Source organism: Python bivittatus, unplaced genomic scaffold, assembly GCF_059951505.1.
Source record: "Python bivittatus isolate LINGU-HERP-01145 unplaced genomic scaffold, Pbiv_v1 ctg000840_np1212, whole genome shotgun sequence".
Classification (NCBI taxonomy): domain Eukaryota; kingdom Metazoa; phylum Chordata; class Lepidosauria; order Squamata; family Pythonidae; genus Python; species Python bivittatus.
Window position 1 is genome coordinate 28,516,019 of NW_028277113.1, and position 24,605 is coordinate 28,540,623.

Genomic DNA, 24,605 nt, shown 5'->3' on the forward strand with positions numbered 1-24,605 from the left:
CTACATTATATTGGCCTTTTTTGAGCAGAAGGGATCACGGTATTTTGATTCCTCAAACCAAGATATCTTTTAAAAAGTCAGCTTCCATTTGAATTACATTAAAGAAAAAAAAGGAAAAAGCAAGAAAGTTGAATGCCCCCTCCCAACAAACACAGAACAAAAAAACCCAACATGAACTCATTACATTACATTCACCGCAGATTTTAAACACATAATTAAACCTTGACCATATAGAATAATATTGAACAGTCTTCCAATTTCATCATTAGATAGTCTATTCATAAATAGAAAGCAAATACATCATCAATTCAAGAAATGTAAATCCAGGGGGGAAAAAAAAAGTCTGGGGAAAAAACAACAATTTTGCATAATATTTGAGGATTGCAAGTAATATCCACCTGAAGAATCAAAGGATTCTTCAGGGACCTACAGAGATAATGGTATGAAGTCAACTATAGAGAGTAAGGAAGATGACCTTGATGGAAATGTGTAGGAACCATTAGTTAGGCAAAAGGAGCTGAAACATTGTTTAAGTCCAAAACAACAACATAACATTCAGAAGCAACTCAGGCAGATGCTTCCCTAATTTGCTGGAGTATAAGAAGAGGGATAAGGTATAGCACAATGAGATTTGCAAGATATGTAGGTAGGTAGAGCAGACCAGGCAGTCAACTCCACAGGAAGGCTAAAACTACTTTTATTGAGATTGGCTCTAATAATCAAATCTTTCAAGTTTGATTGTGCTGAATGTGCTTTCCTACACTACAATTAAATGCCAAGAGAAGATGTTATGGGGAATTTCTTCCCCTGGGCCTTTTCAGATTAGGAAGCTTAGATCCTGAGAGGGTTCACACAGGTGGAAAGATGTGTAGCAGAAAATAGCAATACCCTCAGCTATTTTCAACAATCCAGTAAACTCAGTAATTCAGAAGAAATCTTTAAGTACCTGAGAATAAGAATAGAAAACGAGAGTGGAAGAAAACTTTTGGAAAAATTGTGAGGCAGATTGGTACAGTATTTGAGTACAATATTTTAGGTCTGAGGGTTCTTGCTTTCTAAAATCTCTCCTGCTATCAGGATATTTGCTTGCTAAGTGTTTTCCTTCATGTTATGACATAATTGGTATTTTATTTTTTTACTATTTAAATTCTGTTACCAAACTGGGGAATGTTAACTGCTCAGAGTTTTGTACTTTGCACATAAGCCCCAGTATCTCTATCTATCTATCTATCTATCTATCTATCTATCTATCTATCTATCTATCTATCTATCTATCTTTAAAAAGGTAACACCTTCCTCTTATCAGTAGAAATTGGTAGGCTATTCTTGAGGTCACAAGTGGTAAATAGTAGCATCAGTTGAGTATCATTTTAATTTCCAAAAATGCTCTGATGTAGTGGCCCCTCGGAGTATTTACAGGGAACTAAATAGTCAGCTGGACTGATTTGCATGGTTGAAGGGCTGTGCCAGGATGCCAAAATGGACAGCTGCCCAGAAAGTCCACTGCTGAAACTGGCCTTGAGGTTGCTCTGTGGAGGAGTAGGGCTATTTAATTAAAATATTACTTTGGTGGCAGGCTGTGAGGAAAGCAATTGAACTGGGCTAAGTATAACCTTGGTGGTATTTTAGCATAGTTTTGGTGGTGGGGGTGGGAGAATCTCTTCAGAAATGGCTCTGAAACCTGCTAATTTCTGTGAATACACTCATGGCAGATGCCCCAAACAAGGGTTATATGTCATATTCTTAGAATGTACATTTAATTTCATATGCATATTGCTTCAGTTTATAGTTTCAATTAGAAACTTGCAGTGATAATTAAGTCACCTCTTTGTGATAGGGGCTCCAGAACTCTTGGGATTAAATTGATGCTGTCAATAGCTGTTGTATAAATATTGAAAGAAAACAATTTATCCCCGAGAGTTGAATTCAAACATAAGCTAATACTTATCATCTGCAAAGCTTTCCAAAGTGGCATTCCAATGTCTCCTTGTACATTACTATTAGAACACAGAAACTGGCCTTTTCTTGTTGATAAACTAATGCAACACCACACTTGAAATCAAAATGTGTTTTTTAACATCTGTATCAGCCAAACAGTGATGTAGCTCAGTGAAAGAATTCTAGTTAAAACAGGAGGCAATCAAAATAAGCCAATCATATTCTTTGGCAGCAATGGCGTTAGTGTGTAGAACTAATTTCATCTCTACCCAAATATATATGCTGATTTGCCTAGTTATTAGGGTGATGAGAGCAAGTGTGGCACTTCTCTGAATCTGCTGCTTGAAGTGCGGAGGCACTGTGCCCTCTTGAAGCCTCAGTGCAGCCTCCCCACATTATCTGGGCCAGCAAATGCATTCACAGAAGACATTTCCACTAGGACAGAAATGTAGGGGTCTAAATAGGGTTTGTTTTGGGGTGCAATGCTAAACAGGTTTTGCAGGGCTATGATACTTGTGGATTTGTGTCTTATATTGATTATGAGCTTTGCTGCTTATCTTAGGAGGGGGGGGGGGAGAAGCAGTTGCCCCCAGATTGAATAACTTTAAACCCAGAAAAAAGAGAACACAGTATTCTTAAACTACCTTTCCAAAGTATATCCAGGCCCTCTGTGGGGTATGAATGGTTCTAAAATCTTTTGTAAACCATCCTGGAACCCTGAGTTAAGTTTTGTCAGATTTTCAGCAACAACATCAATTTGTTATTGATTTTATATGGCACGTCCAAGAAATGACCAGAGAACCTTGATGGAACAGCTATAGGAACTATTACAGATGCTGTTTGTCTGCCCCTCTCCTACGTGCAATTGTTCTTGGTGGAATATGCCTAACCGTAATGGTTTATGTTGAGTCATGTTGATTTGCTCTGTACTGAAGATGGTTCAGAGTCTCTTGCCAGATTTCTGCCGTGGCGTCAGAATCGTATGTCATGAAAGGTATGCCTTCCTCTTACTTTCTCCCAAATGTAAATGACAGTAGATTGTTCAGAGATCTTCTTATTTCTGCTCTCAGTTGCTCCAGATATAGAAAGTAGTAGGAGAAATAATGACACAGCTGCCACTTTCAGATAAAGAACCGGAGCCAGAGTTTTAAACCCAAACTCAGTTGGATTTAAAAGGAGTGTGAGCCAACCTAAAGCAGTGGGTAAAGAATATAATCAATAATGAAGAAATAATAGCTACTGTATTATAATTATGAGCATTATCTCCTCATTTAGAGTTGTCTTTATTTCTATGCGGCTTTTTCTCCCCAAAGAGCTCAGAGCAGTTTTCTGAAAAGAGAAGAAAAGAGAAGCTTCGAAGCCTAGAAACAATAAATACAAAAATAAAAACAAAGGTTAAAAAAAGAGAAGCAAAATAAAGTAGTTTCAATGGTAATAGGAATGATAATATTAAGAAATGATAAGGAAAGTTCTTTGCTAGTAATTCTTTATTATTTAAATTAAATAATTGAAGGGGAGGGCTACTGTTCTGAATCCTGGTTATGCCCACCCCACCATGACTGGAATGCTGAATGAGTCTCTGGCCAAAATAGCCTTGCCCACCTTCGAGAAGCCTAGATTTCTAAGCCAGACTCCTTTTTTGGGGTCTGCAGGCATAATAAAACAAACTTCCTTTGGTATCTGCAAATCACCCTCACAGGACTGCCTACTCTTTGCATCCTTTGCTTAAACAAAAAAAGGAAAAAAGAAAAAGAAAATGTTACAGCACAGACAATACTTTACTCTTTTAATTAATTATAACGTTGATGTTTGTTCTTTGTTTCATTTCATAAGTTGTATAAGCCACCTAGAGCTTTTAGATTTCAGGTGGTGGATAAATCTCATTAATTAATAAAACATAAACAGACACTCATATAAATAAATTCCAGAGATCTGGAACCTAGTAGTGCATCAGGGCCTTATATAATACATAGAACATAATGAACTGAAATTCTAAAGAAAAAAAGTAATATGATTACTGCTAATATACCAAAGCATCTGTCTTCTCTTCCCTTTTCCTTCTTTTTTTCCAACTTACCTTATAATTTATAATATCTGCTTTAAACTTTAGATCTGGTATCATGGCCTATCATAGATATTTATGTCTCTGAAGTTCATGCCAAATGTGGCCTAACAAAATATTTGCCAATTTTTAGATTAAGAACATGGATGGTGGCACTAAGATCTACTAGATCTAAGATCTGCCAGCACTATGAACAAGGATCGCAGGAGTTGCCAGCTATCTGATTATAAACTACAAACTGGATCAGTGTTTTGTGCTTAACTACAGCTACTCTTGCACCTTAAATGGTTATAATGATCAGATCAGATCAGATCAGATCAGGATTTGACCATTTTAGTTCAGTTGTTGAGTATCAGCTCTAATTCTCAGCCGTTTCTTACCTGCAACACAGAGCAGAGAGAGCAGTGTAGAAGTGAGCTGCCAATGAGATCATTGTCCATTACAGACTGTGGTATTACTGTGACACACTGTGTGCCATTGCATCCTTCTCCTTTCTGTCTTCTTTTCTGCAAATACCAGAAAGAGTGCTGGAAGCTGCAATAGCTATTTCCTTTTCCTCCAATCTCACTATGCCATAAAAGATGGGACAACTACAGCTTGTTCCAAAATAGTTAAATGTCACTCATAGGGACAAACTGTTAAATCAGATGATGGATGGGTATGAAAGCAGAGAAGCAAGTTTCTGGGAGACTGTGAGTTAGCCCTTTTCACTGGTCAGAAAGAATGAATATATTCAGATTGAAAACCCACTGACACTCTCCCCCTCATCCTTAATTAGCCCCATCATCAGCCAAAAATGTATTTCTGTGGATCGTAATATTAGCATGCCCCAATTTCCTATGACAGTGCACTGCAAGATGTATTTGCACTTTTCAGTCCCTGACAGCTATGTTCATATACTGCAGAATATGAGAAACTAAATTTAGTTGGCAGATAGTGAAAACCAGAAAGATTTTCTTTGTTTCAGGGAAGGAAATTACCATGTAAGGATTAGCCAGATATATGAATGACCAATGTGCTCTTTTTCGGTATTTAATATATCTGTCATCCAATATAATTAGCTTGTTCCAAATCTTTATGAGAAACTGTATTGTAATAGTATCCAATAGCCTAATTAGTTACACCCTTAATGCACATGACAATATAACAGAGATGCTACTGTTGAAAGTCATAATGAATAGTAGTGAAGATAATGTTTGGAAAGTAAAATGGCCTGCCAGGAAAACGCAGGAAAACTTAGAAAACTTTGCATATTGCAAATGATCAGGCCATGAATACTTGTTGAATGCTTGCCACCAACCATTGATAAAATGCATGCCTTCAGTTACAGTAAGAGCTTTTCTTAAATTTTATCCCCTGTGCATGATCTATGGTTATACCCGCTTCTCTCACCCACCACCATCCAAACAGCTCTTAACAAATAAGAGCATTACATTCTGAAAATGAAACCGGAGATGAGCATTGCAAATGAGATGGGCAAAATAATGCAACTTTTGAATCTCTAAAACCTTTAAACAGCTTTTAGAGCCACTGATTACTGAATCCTTGGAAAGGTGGTCTGAACTGCAGGGGCAGCCTTGTGGTGAATCTGCTCATACCTGGGTATCTACCTCTGGAAGATGGAGCTGGAAATTCCTTCCCACCGATACCATTCACTCTCTTCTAGTTCTGCAGGTTTCTCTATTATCCTGAAATCATTCTGCAGTTATCTGTGTTTTGATGTTTTATTATATTTATATAGGCTGTATTAGAATTCATTTTATGCTGTCAGTTTAATCCTAGTTTTGAATAGTTTAGGTATTGTTTTAAAAATGTTTTATATGTAAACTGCTTTGGGTAACTTTAGTTTTGAAAGGTAATGTATAAATCCATATATAAATAATAACTGAATAACTGTAAGGCATTCATAGCATAATGTTATCCCCACTGAGAATATCCATTTGTGATGATAAATAGCATCAACCAGAATTTCTTTCTTCTCCTTACTGTTTTACCAATCTCGCAAGGGCTGCACAGGATACTGGTTTATAATTGAAAGGGCTGGTGATGACCTTTAAAATCTCCTTCCATACTAGCCTGCCAAGGGGAAAAAAATGGTAAAAGTCAAAGTCTCCTTTGAATCAAGCTCAGTTCCAGGTGACTTCATGGACATCATGGACTACAATATGGAAGTGGTTTGCCATTTCCTGTTCAGGCTCATAAGTTCTGCATATACTTAAGTTCAGTAGCAATCAACACGTCAGACTGATCTCTAGGTCATAAATCCAATCTGAGTACCATGCACATAAAAGCTCTCTTACTGACAAATTGCATACAAGACAAAAACCCCAGAAGGTGAATTTAAGGGAAACCAAGTCAGATTTCTAGGAAGGATCCAGTAATGAGTAGAGTCTAAGGCATGAATTGTATGCAGCTTTCACAAGATAACATTGTCCCGATGGCCTTATTAATCTCAGGCTGCTTTCTAAGGAGTAGCATTCTTTGACTCAATCCAGCACAAATAGACTGCATCAGGTGTAGCTTTCTCCCACAAGTTACTCCTGACTAGCACAGTAGCATAGCTGAACATTCCTGTCCCATTCTTCCTTTTGCTACTTTCTCATCAAATGCCACTGTACTTGAGCACTGAATGGAGGAGGCTCCAAGTCTGTCCAAGTCTGCTGGGTCTCGGGGAGAGATGGCAGAGCCACCTGGGACCTGGCAGAATAGGATTTGCTTTGGGCCTGCCACTTCCTGGTCCTCTTCCTTATCTGAGGAGGAATTTTACAGCCCAGACCACACCATTGCCCTCTTCTAGGTTTGCTGATGTCCCAGTCTAGTCCAACACTGGTCTTCCACCCAAGTACTAACCATATCTGACTGTGCTTTGTTTTTTTGCAATCACCAGAGTCAGCCAAACCAGTCAGTCAGCCAGATCCAACTTCTATATGTAATTTCCATTCATTTCAGTGGGGGATTATAAAAGCAACACCAAAATGAATGAAGTTCATGCAGTGGTGCTGCTGCAAATTTGTTCCCTTTTTGAAGCAATGTTCTTTTAAGCTTCCGGGGACTTCAGTGTGAAGCTTAGTGCTTCATGAGCTGCTAACTTGTTGTCAGTTTGATATGTTATGCCCTGCTTCCAGGTGCAGCTTCAAGGCTATAAAAATGCTAACAGATTTATTTCCCATTGGTTGCAGAAGGAAACAATATGCCTGTGAGTGAACTGGGGGGTGAATTGTCCATATGGCCTGCTTGGCTTCACACACTTTAGTTTCATTTGCTCTCTTTCTTATTTTTTTCCCCAAGGCAAGGTGAAAAAAAAAAATACTCTTGATAGGCATGGCTACTAGAAAAGTTCTCAAGAAATGTTCCTATTGATAAACAATTAAATAAATAATTTCAGTTTTCATTCATATTCGTACAGAACATGGAATTTAATGAAATTGCTCAGAATGTGAAGAAACCTGGGAAAAGAACATCATTGAAGTTATTAGGATAGATTTTAAAAAAACGCTGGATTCTGTGTTCCACAGTTATGCAATTGATTACATTAAGAAGCCAGCCACAAATAAAGGTTTATACATTTGTCATGTACCTTTGCTAAATCAAGTTAATCACTTAGAAATGCTGCTAAAATATTTAAAACAATTGCTTTTGCATCAAGTGGGCAACAGAACAAAACCTGGAAACCTTTTGTGGAAACGCTGGGTATTGGTCTGGCTTCTCCCTGGCAAGCTAGATTGGAAACTATAAAGAGATACTAAAGGATCCAGGAACTACTTATTAGTAATTTTACTACAAAAAAGCTAAGAAGCCAATATGAAAGAATCCCAGCGATTGCTGGTGTCTCAAAAGCAAGTCCTTTATTTAATTATCTTAATGTTCAATCTTTGTACCTCCTTTTCCTGCCCACAATGTACAACTGGCTGGCCAGCCTTCTCTTCAGGGAGTGAGGGTCTGTTCCCATCTGTCTCCCTGTCTTCCATCTGCTTTGCCAATGGACTGATTTGATATGAGTTGTTTGCCTCTGAATTTAATCACACATTACTGATCAAATAAGAAGTTGGAAAAATACATTTCACTAAACTTTTTTTTTTTTAATTAAGAGGTATTGTTTGTACCCCTTGAAGATCCTGAACATCACGGAAATGTCTCATAGACTCAGCTTCACAGGACAAACCTATCTTTAACATAATACCATACTCCCCAAATACCATATTATATTGTTAGGCTGCAGACCTCTGCCAAGTTACTAAGGAATGAACAAAGCTAGTATTTAAAACATGAAATATGAATAGGAGGTAAATTTGAGATAGATACAGTCATGTTTAGGTGGACAAAAATGCTTGGTTCTCTCTAGTCTAATCTTAGTCTTGCCTTTCTCTCTCCCCTATATCCCTCAAATAGAAGTTTCCAATATATTTTCCAGAAAATATCAAAATCTTTTTTAAACCCTGATTTCCCAGATGTTTAGCTTTTTGTTAAGACTATTTGTCCAGGATGTTTCCGGTTAAAAAATAATTTGGAAAAAAGTGAAGTTATTCTGTGTTCACCTTAGTCCTGTCAAATATCACACTGTTCTCTTACCCAGCTCAGTCAAGTCAAAGAAGTAGAGCCCCTGGTAATGAAATTCTGAATACTTAATGTTTATCAGGCAAACTCATTTCCAGGATATTATAAATCAAGGGCAACATAGAAATCATGGGCTATTGATTTCTTCCAAAAGATAGAAAGAGACGAAAACTTCTGATAGTTGGATATGAGAATAATACCAGGAGTATATTACATACATGTTGAAAGACCTGTATTGGTTACCATTTAAGGTATTGTTTTTCAACAATAAAGCCATAAAATGTTTGGGATTGGGCTACTTAAACAACCACGTATCTCACTATGAACATTCCTGGATAATAAAATTAGTAGCATATGCTCTGTTAAGGATCTCTTCGCCATCTGAGGTAAAAGGTGGTAAAAGAGGATCTTCTTCTTTCTTGCTTTCAAGTTGTGGACTGTGTTACCTTGGAAGTTGGATCCAGTTCTATTCTTTCTGCTTATAGGAAAGGAGTGAAAACCTTCTTCTTCAGTGAGGATTTTCACTTTAAGTTTTAACTATTTTTAACAGATTTGTCACTGTGTTGATATTTATTATATATCTCCTTGGGTGCCCTCTAAACATAGAGGTGGGATATAACTTCTATATATGAATGAGCAGGCAAGAGAAAGGTCTATACATTGGAGTCCATCTGTTCTTTAGCATTCAATGGATCATTCTAAATACATGCATCATAAAATGCTTATTGGTGAATCTGGGACAATTAAATGGCATTGATTTTATTATAAAAATAGATAGACTGTTAATCCTGAACAAAGAATCCAATGCATGTCAGCAAGTCCTATTTAGTTCCATGACCATTAGACTAAGCTAAGCATGTAAAAGTCTACAATCCAGCTTTACTACTATCTGGAGAATAGAAAATGCTCCTGAAAATACTGTTTGTTTTGAAATCTGAAAATCTATAAAAAATTTGCATGCAGTAGCAATCTTTTGGAAATGTGCTAGGTCTGTAAAAGAGATAGAACTAGAAGGGCTCACAGACATCTGAGAGTATAATAAAGCTGTACATCTGGGTGAGAGTAAATTGCTGATCGACATTACAGGTGCCTCTTTTGACATCATGGCATTGTAAAAAGGAAGCGTGTCAGTTGCTTTCAAAGCATGTCTATCTTTTGTATTTAAAAAAAATGTATTGAATTAAATTCTTACTCATTCCTGCCACTTTAGAGGAATAAATGTGTAATTTATTGCACACAAGTTGCACATGAGATAGAAATGAATAGTAAATCAAACATTTTCTAATGCACTTAGTGTTGGGATAGGCAGATGTGGGGGTGGAAGGAAGTGGGAGAATAACCTATTTAAGCTATTTGTGGGACCACCTCTCCCTGAGAGTATCTGCCCATCCTACCAGATCAGATAGGCTAAGCATGGTCCAGGTCCCATTCCTGAAATCATGCCATCTACTGGGACCTCGGAAGTGTGCCTTTTCCATGGCTGCTCTTGTAGAACACCCTCCCTCCAGTCATCTGGCAGGCCCCAACCCTTTTAGCCTTTCCGAAGGTCATAAAGTCCTGGCTTTTTACCCAGGCACTGGGGTAGAGTGAGGATGTTTGGAATTGGTTGTCCAAGGGGATGAATAAGGTGTCAGGTTTTGTCTTGGTTTTATGTTTTATAGTTTTTGGTTTTTTAAATATAGTTCTGAGTTTTATTGTAGTGAGCCAGCCAGGATTGGGTTTTAAGATGTGCGGCCATACAGATCTTTTGAATGAATGGATGAATGAATGAATGGATGGATGGATGGATGGATGGATGGATGGATGGATGGATGAATAGTCTTCAACCTGGCCGGCATGATGCTTCTAATGTAAAAGTCAACGTTAAGTCTGGTGGCTGCTTTGATGTGAATTCTGTGATGCACTGGAATTGTTCTATGCCACCAACTCACTTTAAATTGTTCTGCTTAGAGCTGTTTCCAAGTGATTTTTCAAAGAAAAGGGTGTGAGTGAAAAAAAATAAAATAAAGGGAAATAACATCTTGTTTCCCTGATGCCTACCTTACCATCAGAAATCATCTCTTGCATATGGGCTACTGTGTGCATGCTCTTCATTTCAATGTTTCAGGCAGAGCAACATTTCTTGTCTTCTTTTTTAAAAAAATCTTTGACAAGTTGTGAAAAGTATATCTTATGTAGGCGCTTCTGCTCCCTGCAGAATTCCTAAAATCCAAAAGTATGTTTGACTTTATCTAGCACAGCAGGAATGCTGAAAGGTTCCAGTGATGTATTTCTCAAATACTGATAGAGTACTATGGACAGCTTAAAACTTAAATACTTTTTATTTCAAAATCATCACCAACCAAACCACTGAGGGTATCTAAATCAACATTTTACAAAAATTGATAACTTCCTCTTGCCTAGCTCATAAACCTTGAAGATTTAAAATACACACTTTTTGCCCTTATTTTAGAATCATTAAAGTTAGTTCAGGAAGCAAAGGGTCAAATGTTTTATAGCATTATCTTTCCAGAGAATTTTCATTTCTGTGAATGAATTGTGGCTGTTAGCTATCCAACAAGAACAATACACTGTACATGAGGTAAGTGAAAGTGGAGGGGTTAGTACGGTAGTTATTCTTATTAATTTCACTTTTTTGCACTTTCCCAGGCTGCTATGCAATCTTATAATAGGTTCTCACTCCTTTCATTCAAAAATATTCATCCCAATTTTCCACCCTTTGTATCATAGTTATAAAAAACAAAAACTGAACAAAAACAATGAGAACATAAAACAGGATAGGAGGAAAAAAGCAAATAAGGTGCAAGCTGCTGCTGCTGCTGCTGATGATGATGATGAAGAAGAAGAAGGCCTTTTTCTTGCAAAAGCCAAATGGAGAGCATTGCCACTCTTGGCTTTTCTGCTGTGGAGAAGGACATGATTTTCATGACATGGAATCAGGCGTGCCATTCTACCCCACTAGCTTCTCAAGATACATTGCAAATATTTTTATTTTCTATTTTTCTTAACATTTATTTATTTATTGAGAAAACCTTTCAATCTCTGTTATAGGGCAGGGCTGCAACTACACTGAGCAACCTTGTTACCAGTGTCTACAAAATCACATTACCAGATTAACTGTTGTGCTATTGTGTTCCACTTGCATCCATGTCTGCCTGCCTGCCTGCCTGCCTGCCTGCCTGCCTGCTTTCTTTCTTTCTTTCTTTCTTTCTTTCTTTCTTTCTTTCTTTCTTTCTTTCTTTCTTTCTTTCTATCTTTCTTTCTTTCTTTCTTTCTTTCTTTCTGATGCAAAACAAACAAACCCACAGACAAACAAACAAAAATATACAGAATATTATAATCATTGCTACTTGCCTTTCTTAGAACTGCTTTAAAAAGGCTACTGCTGGGGTCTTTCCCACCAGAGCAACTTCCAGATGGGGATGTTGGGATTGCATTCTCAGCCAACACAACACTGGGCATGATGGTTGATAATCTTGAGCATGACAATCTCAACACACAACCATCATGGCAAAGCAGTAGGAAGGATATATAGACCATGAACATCAATGGACATGAGGAACCTAGGAATCAAGGGACTATATTCTACAGAGCACTGTGGAACTCCACTGCGAGGTCCATTAATTTTTATACTGTGAAATGTCTTACTTGACTACATTTCATAAGGGGGCAGTGAATTGCCTATTAAAAATAAATGTATTGCACTAATTTGTAATTATATACTATGACATTATGTATTAGGGCTATGCAAGAGTTGAAAGGAGTGCTTCATTTTGATCAAAGATTTGTCCATGTGCCTCTTTGACGAAACTGCAGAACATTCTGGGGTCCCACTTGTAAAGGCAGGAGCCGCTCCACTCCTGCCTGACTTTGCTTCACCCGTTTATGAATCAAAACCACTTTGACCAAACTGAGAGGACTGGCACAGTCACATTGACTGTACTTCAGCACTTTACCGAGGCAGACTATCTTTATTCCAGGAGGGAAATACTTTCTTGAGCAAATGTGATGCAATCCACACAGCCTATTATTTATTACATTTTTGATAAATTACTTTCAAGGGACTCTTATTATTGATGGTATTTTCAGTGTTTGTTCTCCATTTCATTGCCTTTGTAGTTTCTCCTGAATGTCAAAAGCATTCTTTAAGTTGATAATTTCCCCACAGCATCTAAACAAAGAACATTGCCTCTTATGAGCCTGATGGTTAAATCTCCCTGTGGAGGTTCAGTCGTGAATAGGTACAGCAGCTGCTTCTGGTAAGAAATCGAGGATGGCGTGTTTACCCCCCAGATATCTCTCTACTTATTTGCATGTGTATAAATTGCAAATACACAAAAAGCAGCCGAGGCATATCCCTGGACTGTGAGGTACAAATGAGAAAGAAACGGAAAGAGATGGCATGCATCCATTCATGCCCAAAACTCACTCAGAACTACTTCGTGGAACTTGCTTTAAACATGTTTTGTTTTATTTTTCTGCAATAGGGTCTTGTGTTATGTTTCCATGCATCTGCCTGCAGGTAAAATTACATCTAAGGCTATATTTCTGTAGCTCAATTCAAAACGTATCAGGGCTTTCCAAAGCTGTAATTAGACTTTTACTTAGTATACAGTATAACTCATATGCCCGTGAATGCTTCCAAACTGGAACAAAATTGAAAACAAATCCATAAACCTGCACTTTAGAAAGCTTTTCTTATGAAAATGGTAGCAGAAATGAAAGTGAAATCTACACTTTTCATTTTAGCTGCTTATAAGTCCTGATCTTGTTTCATAAAAAAATCATCATGTTCAGTTTGAGAAATTACTTCATTTGGAGGCACCCTTTTTAATGCAATGTTATGTGGGTATTATTTGCTGTTGTGACAAAGGAAATTGAACTACATTTTTCAATAGTCTAAGAATTTCATTAGGGCACAAGCTTCATTGTTCTTAGTGTCACAGTTATTGCAGATTTAACTGAAACACAGTCAATATATTTTCACACTGCAAGACAGTCTTCAGATCCATTTATATCCTGCCTGCATTTCTAAGAGTAATATTATTATTTTTGTCTGCAGATGTTATACTTTGTGGATGGTGACATCACAGATGGGGCCTTGGAAACCATCCGGGATGGATGGAGACAGTTTCTTTGGTGCTTTCAGATGTGATTATTCCTCAGGAATCCTCTCTTTGGTTCTTTCTTCTTCTAAAAGACAGACTATTTGTAAAACAGTGGTGAATGTATCCAAGAATCAGCTTTTGAAGTTTGTTCTTGATGATGAAGAAGCTATTTAGACGCAGTTTTGATTAGAGCCAATATATGATAGAGAGAAAAAAGTTACCTTCCTCCAAACGTTCTTTGTTCATTAATACTACAAGAGTAATGCTATACTAAATTCCCCCTTTGAACTTCTCAAAAATTTTCTTCCCCCAGGAAAGAAGCATCTGAATTGTTAACACAAACTAATATCAATAATGTATTAGTTTGTGTTAGTTTTTATGTTCTCTTTAAAATGTGTGTGTGTGTTTGTGTGTGTGTGTGTGTGTGTGTGTGTGAAAGAAGCATCTGACTTGTTGTTATTGTTGTTTACATTTTCTCACAGTCCTGAGAATTTCTTTTGTGAATACCTCTTAGTGGTGATTTTGAGCTTACTTTATTGCTGCAGGAGGCAGACGTTGATACTCCCAGTGTTGTTTGCACATTACCAATTACACTAAAGCCTTCCTGGTTCCCAAATTTCCCAGTGTGGAAAAGCTCAGTGGAGAGAATTCCTACATTATCTTTCCCTGGGATTTAACTGAAGTCTAGGTAGCCAGAGATATTGCAGACTACTGCAGTATAGATTGTACAATGAAAAATAGAGTTCACACACACATTGCCCATCTTGTATTTCAATAAGTATAAGACTACTATACTCCATTCATAAGAATTAATTGAAATTAAGAACATAAACACATAAAGAACATTGCTGGATCAAGCCATAGGCCGATATCTAGTTTATCATTCTGTGTCACACAGTGGCCAACCAGATGCATTTGGGAAGCTCTCAAGCCTGGACTGGAGAGCAACACCCTCCTTTCATTGTTACTTCTTATCAGTTGGTATTTAAGGTACACTGCCTATGAATTCAGGCAGTAGTAACTGATTGAATGAATATATGCCATCAAGTTGGCATCAGCTCTTTTAACAACCACATAAATAGATTTTCTGCAGGTGAATCTGTTCCTCACCTGGTCCTTCAGGTGTTCCAAAGGTGAACCCATTGTAACTATAATTGAGTCTATCCACCTTGCTGCTGGTTATCTTCTTCTATTACCTTCTATCTTTCCAAGCATTATAGACTTCTTCAGAGAGCTTCACATAAAGTGTCTGAAGTAGGATAATTTGACTCTGGTCACATGTGCCTTGAGTGAGAACTCTGGGTTGATTTGTTTGATGACCCATTTGTTTTATTGGCTATCTATGGTACTCTCAGGAGTCTTCTCCAACATGAAAGTTTAAAAGCATCAATACTGTTTCTATTCTGCTTCTTCAAAGTCCAACTTTTGCTTCCATAGAGTGTCCCAAGGAAAACTATTGTCTGCACAATTCTGATCTTTGTAGGTATAGACATATCCTGGCATCTGAATATCTTTTCCAAGTCCATCATGACTACTCTACCAAGTGATAATCTGTGATGTATGCCTTGACTGTTGGTTTCTTTATTGTTGATAGCTGATCCTAAAAGGCAGAAGCTATACATCATTTCAATATCTTCATTATCACATAAGACTGGTTGCTGTATCTATTGTCATTAGCTTGGTCTTTATAATTAATTCTTAGCCCCTTTTTTTCACTTTGCTCCTTGACTTTCATTACTAGAGTCTGCCAATCATTTGCATTCTCAGTGATGAGAAAAGTATCATCAGCACTGTACAAGTTATTGTTCTTTCTTCTTACAACCTTAAAATCTTCTTCCAATCCATCTACCTTTAATATATATTCAGTATATAGATTGGATAAATAAGGGAAGAGTATAGAGGCTTGTCTCACTCCTTTGCCAACCTGAAGCTCATCTGTTTTGCTATGTTCTATCCCTACTGTGGCCTCCTGACCTGTGTATAGATTTGGCATGAGGATAATGAGATGCTCTGGGATTCCTGTTTTTCTAAGCACATTCTACAGGTTGACATAATTGACACAATAAAAGGCCTTTCTATAATCAATGAAGCACATACTGACTTCTTTTTGGTATTCTTTGGCTATTCCTCTCTTTTTGTTCCCAAATCAAACCAAAATCTTTAATTTGGCTATTGACCAGCATAGCATTACACAATCAACCTAATCGTTTGATTATGACAAAATCAGAAATACTGGGCTTGAATATGAATTAAATCAGATAACAAAATAAGACAAAGTGTTTATTTCCACCAATACTATTGCTCTGAAAACTAAAATAGCTATTGTTGTTAGCACTGATCCAAAGCCTCGGTTGCTGCTTGGAATAAGGGGGTGGCTGAGGCCTTGGATCAGATCACACCCATGTGACGTCTCCCCTCCCATGGATTCCATCACTTCCCATGATTTATGGAGCAGCTGAAGGAGATGAAACAAGAGAAGAGACATCTAGAGCATTACTGACGCTCAACAAAGGACAAGCTCGACTGGACACAGGTTAGAGCTGCTATTAAGGCCTACCTTGTGGTGGTAAGGGCAGCAAAGTGACAGTACTTCTCAGCCCTTATTGGATCCACAGATTGCCACCCTGCAGCCCTGTTTCAGGTGACATGAGCCCTCTTGGGTAAAGGGGACCCAGAGCACCTTTTACAGGAGCATGAGGAGGAATTTGCTCAGCATTTGTTGGATAAAATTGCTCGAATTCATTCACAGTTAGATGCCAGTTTTGTTGCAGGTTCAGAGGAGATGCCTGGGGTGGAGTCTTGCCTGGTAATCTGGGAATGGTTTGAACTTGTTGGACTCAAGAAAATGGACAGGTCTTTCAAGCTGTTAGCTCAGCCACCTGCTCCCTAGATCCATGCTCCTCCTGGCTTGTGAAAGCACCCCGGGGGGTTCATGTGAGTGGGCTCTAGTGGTGATCAATTCATCTCTGAGGGAAGTGGTTGTTCCTTTGCCTCTTAAAGAGGCTTTAGTGTGCTCCCTCCTCAAGAAGCCATCACTAGATCTCACCGTACTGGACAACTTTTGTCCAGTATCTAATCTCCCTTTTTTGGGTAAGATGGTTGAGAAAGTGGTTGTGTAACAGCTTCAGAGGGCCTTGGATGAAGCGGATTATCTGGATCCTTTTCAGTCCAGATGCACACCTGGGTATAATGTGCAGAAACTGCATTGGTTACACTTTTAGATGATCTCTGACATGGGTAGGATGGAAGTTGTGCATCTATCCTTGCCCTATTTGACCTCTTGGCTTCAGGGGACTGGGGGTGGGTGGCACAGTGCTGTTCTTGTTTGCCTCCTTTCTCCATGGTTGATTCCAGTTGTGATGTTTGGGGAGGAGAGGTCCCACCCTTGGCCCCTACTATGTGGGGTGCCACAGGGTTTGGAGCTCTCCCCTCCCCTATTTAATATCTACATGAGACCACATGGTCATCTGTGGCCATGTGGTGAGATATCATCAGTATGCTGATGATACCCAACTATACATCTCTGCCCTGGTGAATTAAATGATGCTCCGGTGTCTGGAGGCTGTGAGAGTCTGGATGGGGAACAACAGGCTTCAGCTGAACCCTGGCAAGACTGAGTGGCTGAGGGTCCTGCCAGTTCTGGAACTATGCCATCTTTGGTGCTGGATGGGGTGGCACTGTCCCAGACAGACCCAGTGTGCAATTTCGAGGTCTTCCTAGAGTACAGCAGGTGGCAGTTGTGGCTAGGAGGCCTTCACACAGCTTTGTGTTTTGGGCCAATTGCACCCCTTCCTGGATCAGGAGGCTCTGCTCACAGTCACTCATGCCCAAGTCACCTCCAGATTGGACTACTGTAATGCACTTTACATGGGGCTGCCCTTGAAGAGTATCCAGAAGCTTCAACTGGTGCAGAATGCAGCAGCGTGGGCAGTTATGTGTGCTCCTAGAAGAGCACATATTACACCTCTGCTTTGTGAGCTGCTTTGGCTACCAGTTTGCTTCCAGGTCCAATTCAAGGTGCTGGTTTTGACCTTTAAAGCCCTTCATGGCATGGGGCTGGGTTATCTGAGAGACCACCCCTCCCCGATCACATCAGCCCGTCTCATTAACTCTGGTGGAGAAGGTATGCTACGTGTTCCATCAATCAGGGACTTGCATTTGATGGGTCCCAGGAGGTGGGTCTTCTCTGCCATGGTACCCTCCTTGCGGAACAGTCTCCCCCTTGGTGAGGCTTGCCCCTTCTCTGCTGTCATTTAGGAAATCCCTCAAGACATGGTTATGTCATCATGCCTAGGGGGTCTTTGGTAACCAGAGACATTCTTAGATGGCTCCACTATGATTAATATTCTCTCTATCAGTTCCTGTAGCCTTCCAAGTTGGTATTACAAGAGTGCTTATCTAGTTTCATCTTCCAGTAAACAGTTGTAAACAGTCTTAATGTTAGTAGCCTAATTCTTTATTAACCTGTCCTGTCATCATCTAAAACTATTCAAATTAGCTTCCGTTATCACAACTTCCAAAGCAAATTCAACACCTTATCTCTATGCTGTTCCCTTCTATCATTGTTAAATCACTTAGCATTTTGCTTAAGTGGATCACCTGAATTGTAACACTGAGAGAAAGGTGTGTGTGGGTTGGGGGGGGGGGAAACTTCTCTCTCCATATTATCAATACCACGCATGCTGTTATGTACTGTATTTCTATTATTTCTTCTCTTACCCTCCATCATTGCAAAGTAAAGAGTCCCAATTACTATAACCTTTTTTTTTAGGGAGCTGCCCCAGTCCCGTAATCATTTTGGTTAGCACTTTTTCGTTTCTTAAGATATATCAACCAGAACTGTACACAGTATTCTAAGTGTAATTCTGCTATATAATTACACATGGGTTTTATTATAAAAACAGTTATGTTCTCATTTAGTTTCCTAATGATCTGACTTTTTTTTTTTTTTTAACAACTGCACACTGCGAAGTCCTTTTCACAGAGTTGTCTATCATGCCTCCAAGATCCCTGGTCAGTCTCTACCCGTTCAGGTCCCATTAATGCAAAGAATGAGTTTATATTCTCTCTGTGTGTATGTATGCACACTAGCATTTGACATTTGTTTACACCGAACTGTCTTTGTCATTTTGAAGTCCATTCATCCCATTTCAGGAGATCCTTTTGCAACTCATCACAATCCCTTTTTTATTTTACCAGCCTGAACAATGATATAATTAGTCTCCCTGTCCTCCTCACTGCTCGATCCTTTATATACATGTTGAAAAGCTCTGATGCAAATACCTGTCCTTGGGGACTTCACTTTCCACTTTTCAGAAGAATGAGAATTGCCTGCTTGTTCTTAAGCTTTATTTCCCATTTTTTAACCAAATTGTTGTCAATTCCTAAGAGCATCTGTCCTTTAATCTCATGCTGAATTTGTTCAGGAGCTTTGTCTTTTTGAAAGACCATGTATACAATATTTGTTGGGTCCCTGTAACATATATGCTTATTGATTATCTCAAAAATATTACTGAGACAAGATTTATATTTGCAGGAAACATATTGGTTGCTTTTCAGCAAGACTGTCTTTTGTTTACTTGTTTTTTCCTTAATAATACATTCAACCAACTTTCCAAAAATGGATGTCAATTAGCCACACTTTCCTTTAACCTGTATAGCATGTAGCATGTAAGCTACAATGATGTCAAATGATATCATTCCCCATCCCCCCCCCCAAAGCACAGACATACTTCATATATTTCCAGTTGTTGCAGTTATTAGCCCTCCTCGTTTATCTGTGGAAAATTCTATCTGTGAACTTGAAGGAATGTAGGCATTTTGGTACTCACTGTGAAATGGTATTCGAATGTTGGTGAGGTGTGGGCTTTATTATAAGGAGTCATAGAAATGACCTTGGAGAAGGCATTCAGAAGCCATCGGGACACTAACAGGTACAGAAGAAGCATGTATTAAGCCCTAGGGAATGGGGAAGTATTAGAAACTCAGACTGGTTCCCCTTTGAACCTCCTTGGGGTATAATAAGGAGTGAAGAGAAAACACATTCAGACTTGCAAGATTCTGTTACTAAAGCCTCTCTGAATGAAGTATAGATCTAGTCATCATTTGGAGTCAGTTTCCTGGTATGTCCACCTTGTAGGGCTGACAGTTATTTCAGGAGCCATTCACAGGTCCACCAACATCATTCTCTGTAAGATTTTCATTCATGTTTTATATCTTAAAATATTTAAATATTTCATTTGTTTTTCTGCCTACCTTGTTGACATTAGCATTCAGAGATTATTATCTAAAGGGCTGTTCTGAAAATATACATATCTGAACTATTTCAGCCTCTGTTGAAATGGAATTTATTTTCAGGATAACAATTTTCTTTTTTCTGGTGGTGGGAGGATGGGGTTGCTTATTCCTAAAGAATTACATGGATATTAAAGGCAAGGGCACCCACAATAAATAAGGAAATATTAATTAAATGATAAGTAATTTTGCCAGAATACAGTATGACTTGCTGTAATCTCTATTTTTAAAAAAGAGCTTCAGTTTAATTAAAAGTACAAAGGATTATAAAATAAAATAAAATAAAATAAAATAAAATAAAATAAAATAAAAAACATAGACTTTGCGTGGACAAATATAATGAAATATGGGACTCATAGTAGGTTAAAAAATGATGGTCATATAAATGTATTAGAAATATATCTGAACTTGAATAAGATTTGCATAAGATAAGTATATATAGAATTGTAATTGTTTATTGTTGTAATGACATATTAACATTTTTTTCCTTTGTTGCATTTCTTTCACTTTTTGTTAAAGCACTTTCTATGTGTTTTTTTTTTTTCCTCCTTTCTTCTTCTGAATATTAAGGAAAAAAATTTAAAAAGGGATTATAAAATGTCACTGTTATATAGTAGCCACACAGCAAAAAAATGGTGTTGTAACAGGGTAACAATTTGTCAGAGGGTGGGAAAAAGGGACAGGAACTTTCTAGACACACCCACGCTGTTCTTCTCTAAGGTACATTTGTTTTTAGGTTGATTTTAGATAGATAATTTGTGTATATTTCCAATAGAATGGCCTTGGCTTAACAAATGATACATGTTCAGCTTCCAGAGTCTCTTACTGGTTTCACTTTCTCCCTTCCTGGCTCTCACAGCTTCTCTAGATACTTTGAATTCTGGGGTCTCTAAGCCTAGTGGGGGGATAATGGGAAGAAGGAGAAATAGGTTTTTCCTGGGTTTTTTGAATTCCACCACCTTTCTCAGGCTATTCTCCTTGATCTCCTCTGAAAGCTTCAGGCCTTCCCACCAGCCAGTCCTCTGAGCCCTGGCATGGTCAGCAGTGACGAGACTTTTTGAAGTGGCCATTTATAGAAATCAGTACTACAGTATGGAAATCAATGACACAGATGCTGTATTTGCATTTGTTTTTCCTTTTCCTTTCCCTCTTGTGCTTTACTAAACTTAAAAAAGAAATACAACTCTGTATTTTTGTTTCTTTGTGACCAAAAATCAAAAGATCAAATACAATAAAGTAAAAATAAAATGGGAGCTCAACACTGTAAGAAAAAAGGAAAATCAAGAAATGAATAAAATAGATAATAACAATGTGGATGGCAGAAAAGTAGCCTGCAGACATTTCCAGTGTTAAACCCATAGCCTTCTTATGATGGAACAGAATTTGGTAAATCTTGTAGATATTTCTATTGACAAATCCACTAGGAAGAAAAAAGCTTTTCCGCATCTGGCTGACCAAAACAATTTATTTACAAAGACATTATTAATTCAGAATGTCATCACGAATAGCGGAGAGCAACAAAACAGACTATCCGACCTCAATCACCCCATCTAAGCAGGGCACAGGCAATCATATGGTGGAACAATATTAAACCTCCCCTCTAAAAATGAGGATTGCAGAACATTAAATGCTTTCCTATCATATAAATTGTTCACTTTTCACAAATGTCAAATCTGATACATTTCAAATGTTATCAACTCACATGGTTTTAAATTGACAAGATAATAAATGCAAACACTGTAAATAAGTATTTTTTAAAAGGAGGATAAAAAGAAATGGTTTGCAATGCATAATTGTAGGGAAAATAATTCTAAGACATTTGACCAACTTTCTGGAAAATACTGTTCCTTGCCCCCCACTTAAAAGCAACAACAATATAACAACATTTTTTCAAGTTTTTTTTCCCCTTTCAGTATTACATAGCAATTCCCTAAACTCTTTTACCCCCCATCCACAAAATATCCATAACTTTATGTTGATAAAATACAAATCCCATCTCATCAATATGCAAGCATTTGAGCCTTCCCATAGTTAAATTATGTGAGGGGATGGAAGGTTGCCAGTGATAGAAAGTCTGAAGCAACCAGTGAGTCTGCTTAAAATTAATGTATAAATCAGGTTCCCTGCTTTAGACCTTTTCTTCCAAGATATGTGTGTAGCAGGGTGGGACAATAGGTATGCAACAGAGGGATTGGGATAGCAAGGGCAGCCCCTTGCATGCTTCTAATCAGATAAAGGTATAAAAGATGGAAAATTATGAAGGTCACATAATTAATCACTTATCCAGTGACCTCTTTGGTAGCCACTGTCTTTTTCACACAGTTTGCTTTTTGTGTATGGTTGCTGTTTCACTGTTGGCTGGTTGACTTCTGATATGCATAATACTTTTGCTATGTAGCTGGAGCCCACATAGACACACACAAACACACACACACACACACACACACACAGAAAGAGTATTGACACAGTATAAAATTGATATAGTATAAAATTTCAGATAAACTAAATAGCCTTCTGCTGTTATGCATCTTCAGATCTTCATAAATCATCCTATCTGAGATTTTATAAGCAACAGCTCATAAGGTGTATGTTGAAGTGAATGGTACATACTGTGCAATCATGGACTGTGCAATGTTTTTGACTTGATTCCAAAAATGTGTTTCAGACATGCAAAAGTGTTGTATGCAGCAATGTAGAACTTGATTGCAACTCTTTAAAACAACTATATCTTTTTCTGCAGTTATGTGAGAGCTTCAGAGGGCAGCTGCATGATCCTGGGAAAAGACACAGCTGCTTTAAAGAACTGCCAAAAGATGCTACATTCACAGCTTTGGACACTCCAGAACACTGTCTTGGAAATGAACCTGAAATGCTGCACAGCTTTAACACACAAATATGAAAAGTGAAGAGATCCAACAGAAAAAAACTCTGAGAGACTGAAAGATAAAATAATCCATCTAGACAGCAGAAAAATCTTTAGCACAATGAAATTGTGTTACAGCATGAAGTGTGAATCTATTGTCTTTTGCACATCGTAAAAATAGTTATTTCTGGGGTATCACTTCAACATCATTCAAAACGCTATAAGAAAAATAAATACTTCAAAAGTGGTTAATTGGAATCTTTTTGGAAGAAAAAATCTTCTGTTTTTAGCTAATAATAGCTATGGTTTATTATTAAGCCTTTCTGTTAATGGAACACAATTTGATGGAACCATCAGGTCATTTCTACTTTTCACTTTTTCAACATCTAAGTGCTTTGATGATGAGCAATTTGAAAACTCAGTGTGATACAAATAGATGGTTCTCCTTATTACTTTCATGACAACTTGAAAATTTAATGGTTGTATGAATTCATAACTTGTATAATTCAAAACGGTAACAAACTGAAAAGTAAACAGGGACATTAACAGCATTTGTAAGCAAAGCTTAGAATCACAATTAGGCACAAACTTTTGTGCTTCCTAAAGCTATTGAACAGATCTCTATTAGTTGGTAGATGAGTACTTTTCATTTTGAACTTATCTGGGGCTGTTCCTCAATTAAGAGAAATAAATTAGATAGCATCAGGAATGCCTTTTCCTTGCCATTAGCTAGGTTTGTAGAGCTGTCAAAATTCAGTTCAGTTTTCTCATATACCATACAAATTATTTTTTTCCCCCACAAAGAAACCTAGAGAGTAGAGGGATTTGTTGCTGTTTATTCAGACCATTTCAGAGTGGTTCTACATCAAGAAGTAATGATCCCACAATTAGTTCCCATGGAGACATATCACCTGAAAATCATGGGCTATTACCACTGCTTTGCCAAGTCCAAGACTTAAAGCAATCCACAGTAATAGTCTTATTACCATAGCAAAACCCATTAACGTAGAAATTTCATTACAAGCTTATGCATTTGTAACCAAACTAATGTGTAACTCAGTATGACTTGCTGATACTGTGTCATAAAAGTCAATATTTAATTGCCTATGTAACTAACAATGAAACTTCTAAAAAAATGATCCAGTAAAATGAAAGTAAAGTTGTGTCCATGGAAAGTGTTCTTTTTTCAGTCTGCCCCATGTAGAATGGAACCGCTTTCTAGAATAAATGTGAAGATAATTGCACCCTCAATTTTGACATCACCCAATGTTGGTTAGATACTGCAGTCTACTAAGATGTTCTCTAGTAAGGGTGAGAAAATTGAAGCCTGCAGACTACACATGACAGACTACATGTGACTTCTAGTCTTTTTTTTTTATGGCTTCAGGAGACTCTTTTCCATCTAATCACACTTCTGAACTTCACCAGCAGTGCAACATTCATCTTTTTTTTATAGGGGGTTGGGGAAGAATGTCTGTCAAATAGGTGCATTAGACATCTCATAAGCTCGTTAGGTATCTCAGTGAACCTATTTTCCTAGAAAACAAAAGTCAGCCCAACACATCTTTGTGACATTCCTACCCATTCTCTTTTGGAGAAAAAAAATAAAAGCAACTCTTGACTACAGAAACGTTACCTACTCTTGCCAAGTTGTAACAATGAAAATGTGGCATCAGCAGCTTGGCAGATACAGAGTTCTTTAATGTGGGCACATTCTCTTTTTAAAGGCATCACCAAATACTCAATGACTCCAGTTTGGGCTTTATATCAAATCCAGCAAAATTAT

The 24,605-nt window shown here is 37.8% G+C and overlaps 1 protein-coding gene across 1 annotated transcript in view; it reads left to right on the forward strand.

Annotated features, from left to right (window-relative positions):
- Window positions 1–24,605, forward strand: part of LOC148213720 (uncharacterized) — a 293,222-nt gene that overhangs the window by 263,859 nt on the left and 4,758 nt on the right. Inside the window, exon 2 of the mRNA XM_088130912.1 lies at window positions 17,467–17,597. Coding sequence (XP_087987038.1) covers window positions 17,467–17,597 — 131 coding nt within the window. The remainder of the gene's footprint in view (window positions 1–17,466; window positions 17,598–24,605) is intronic.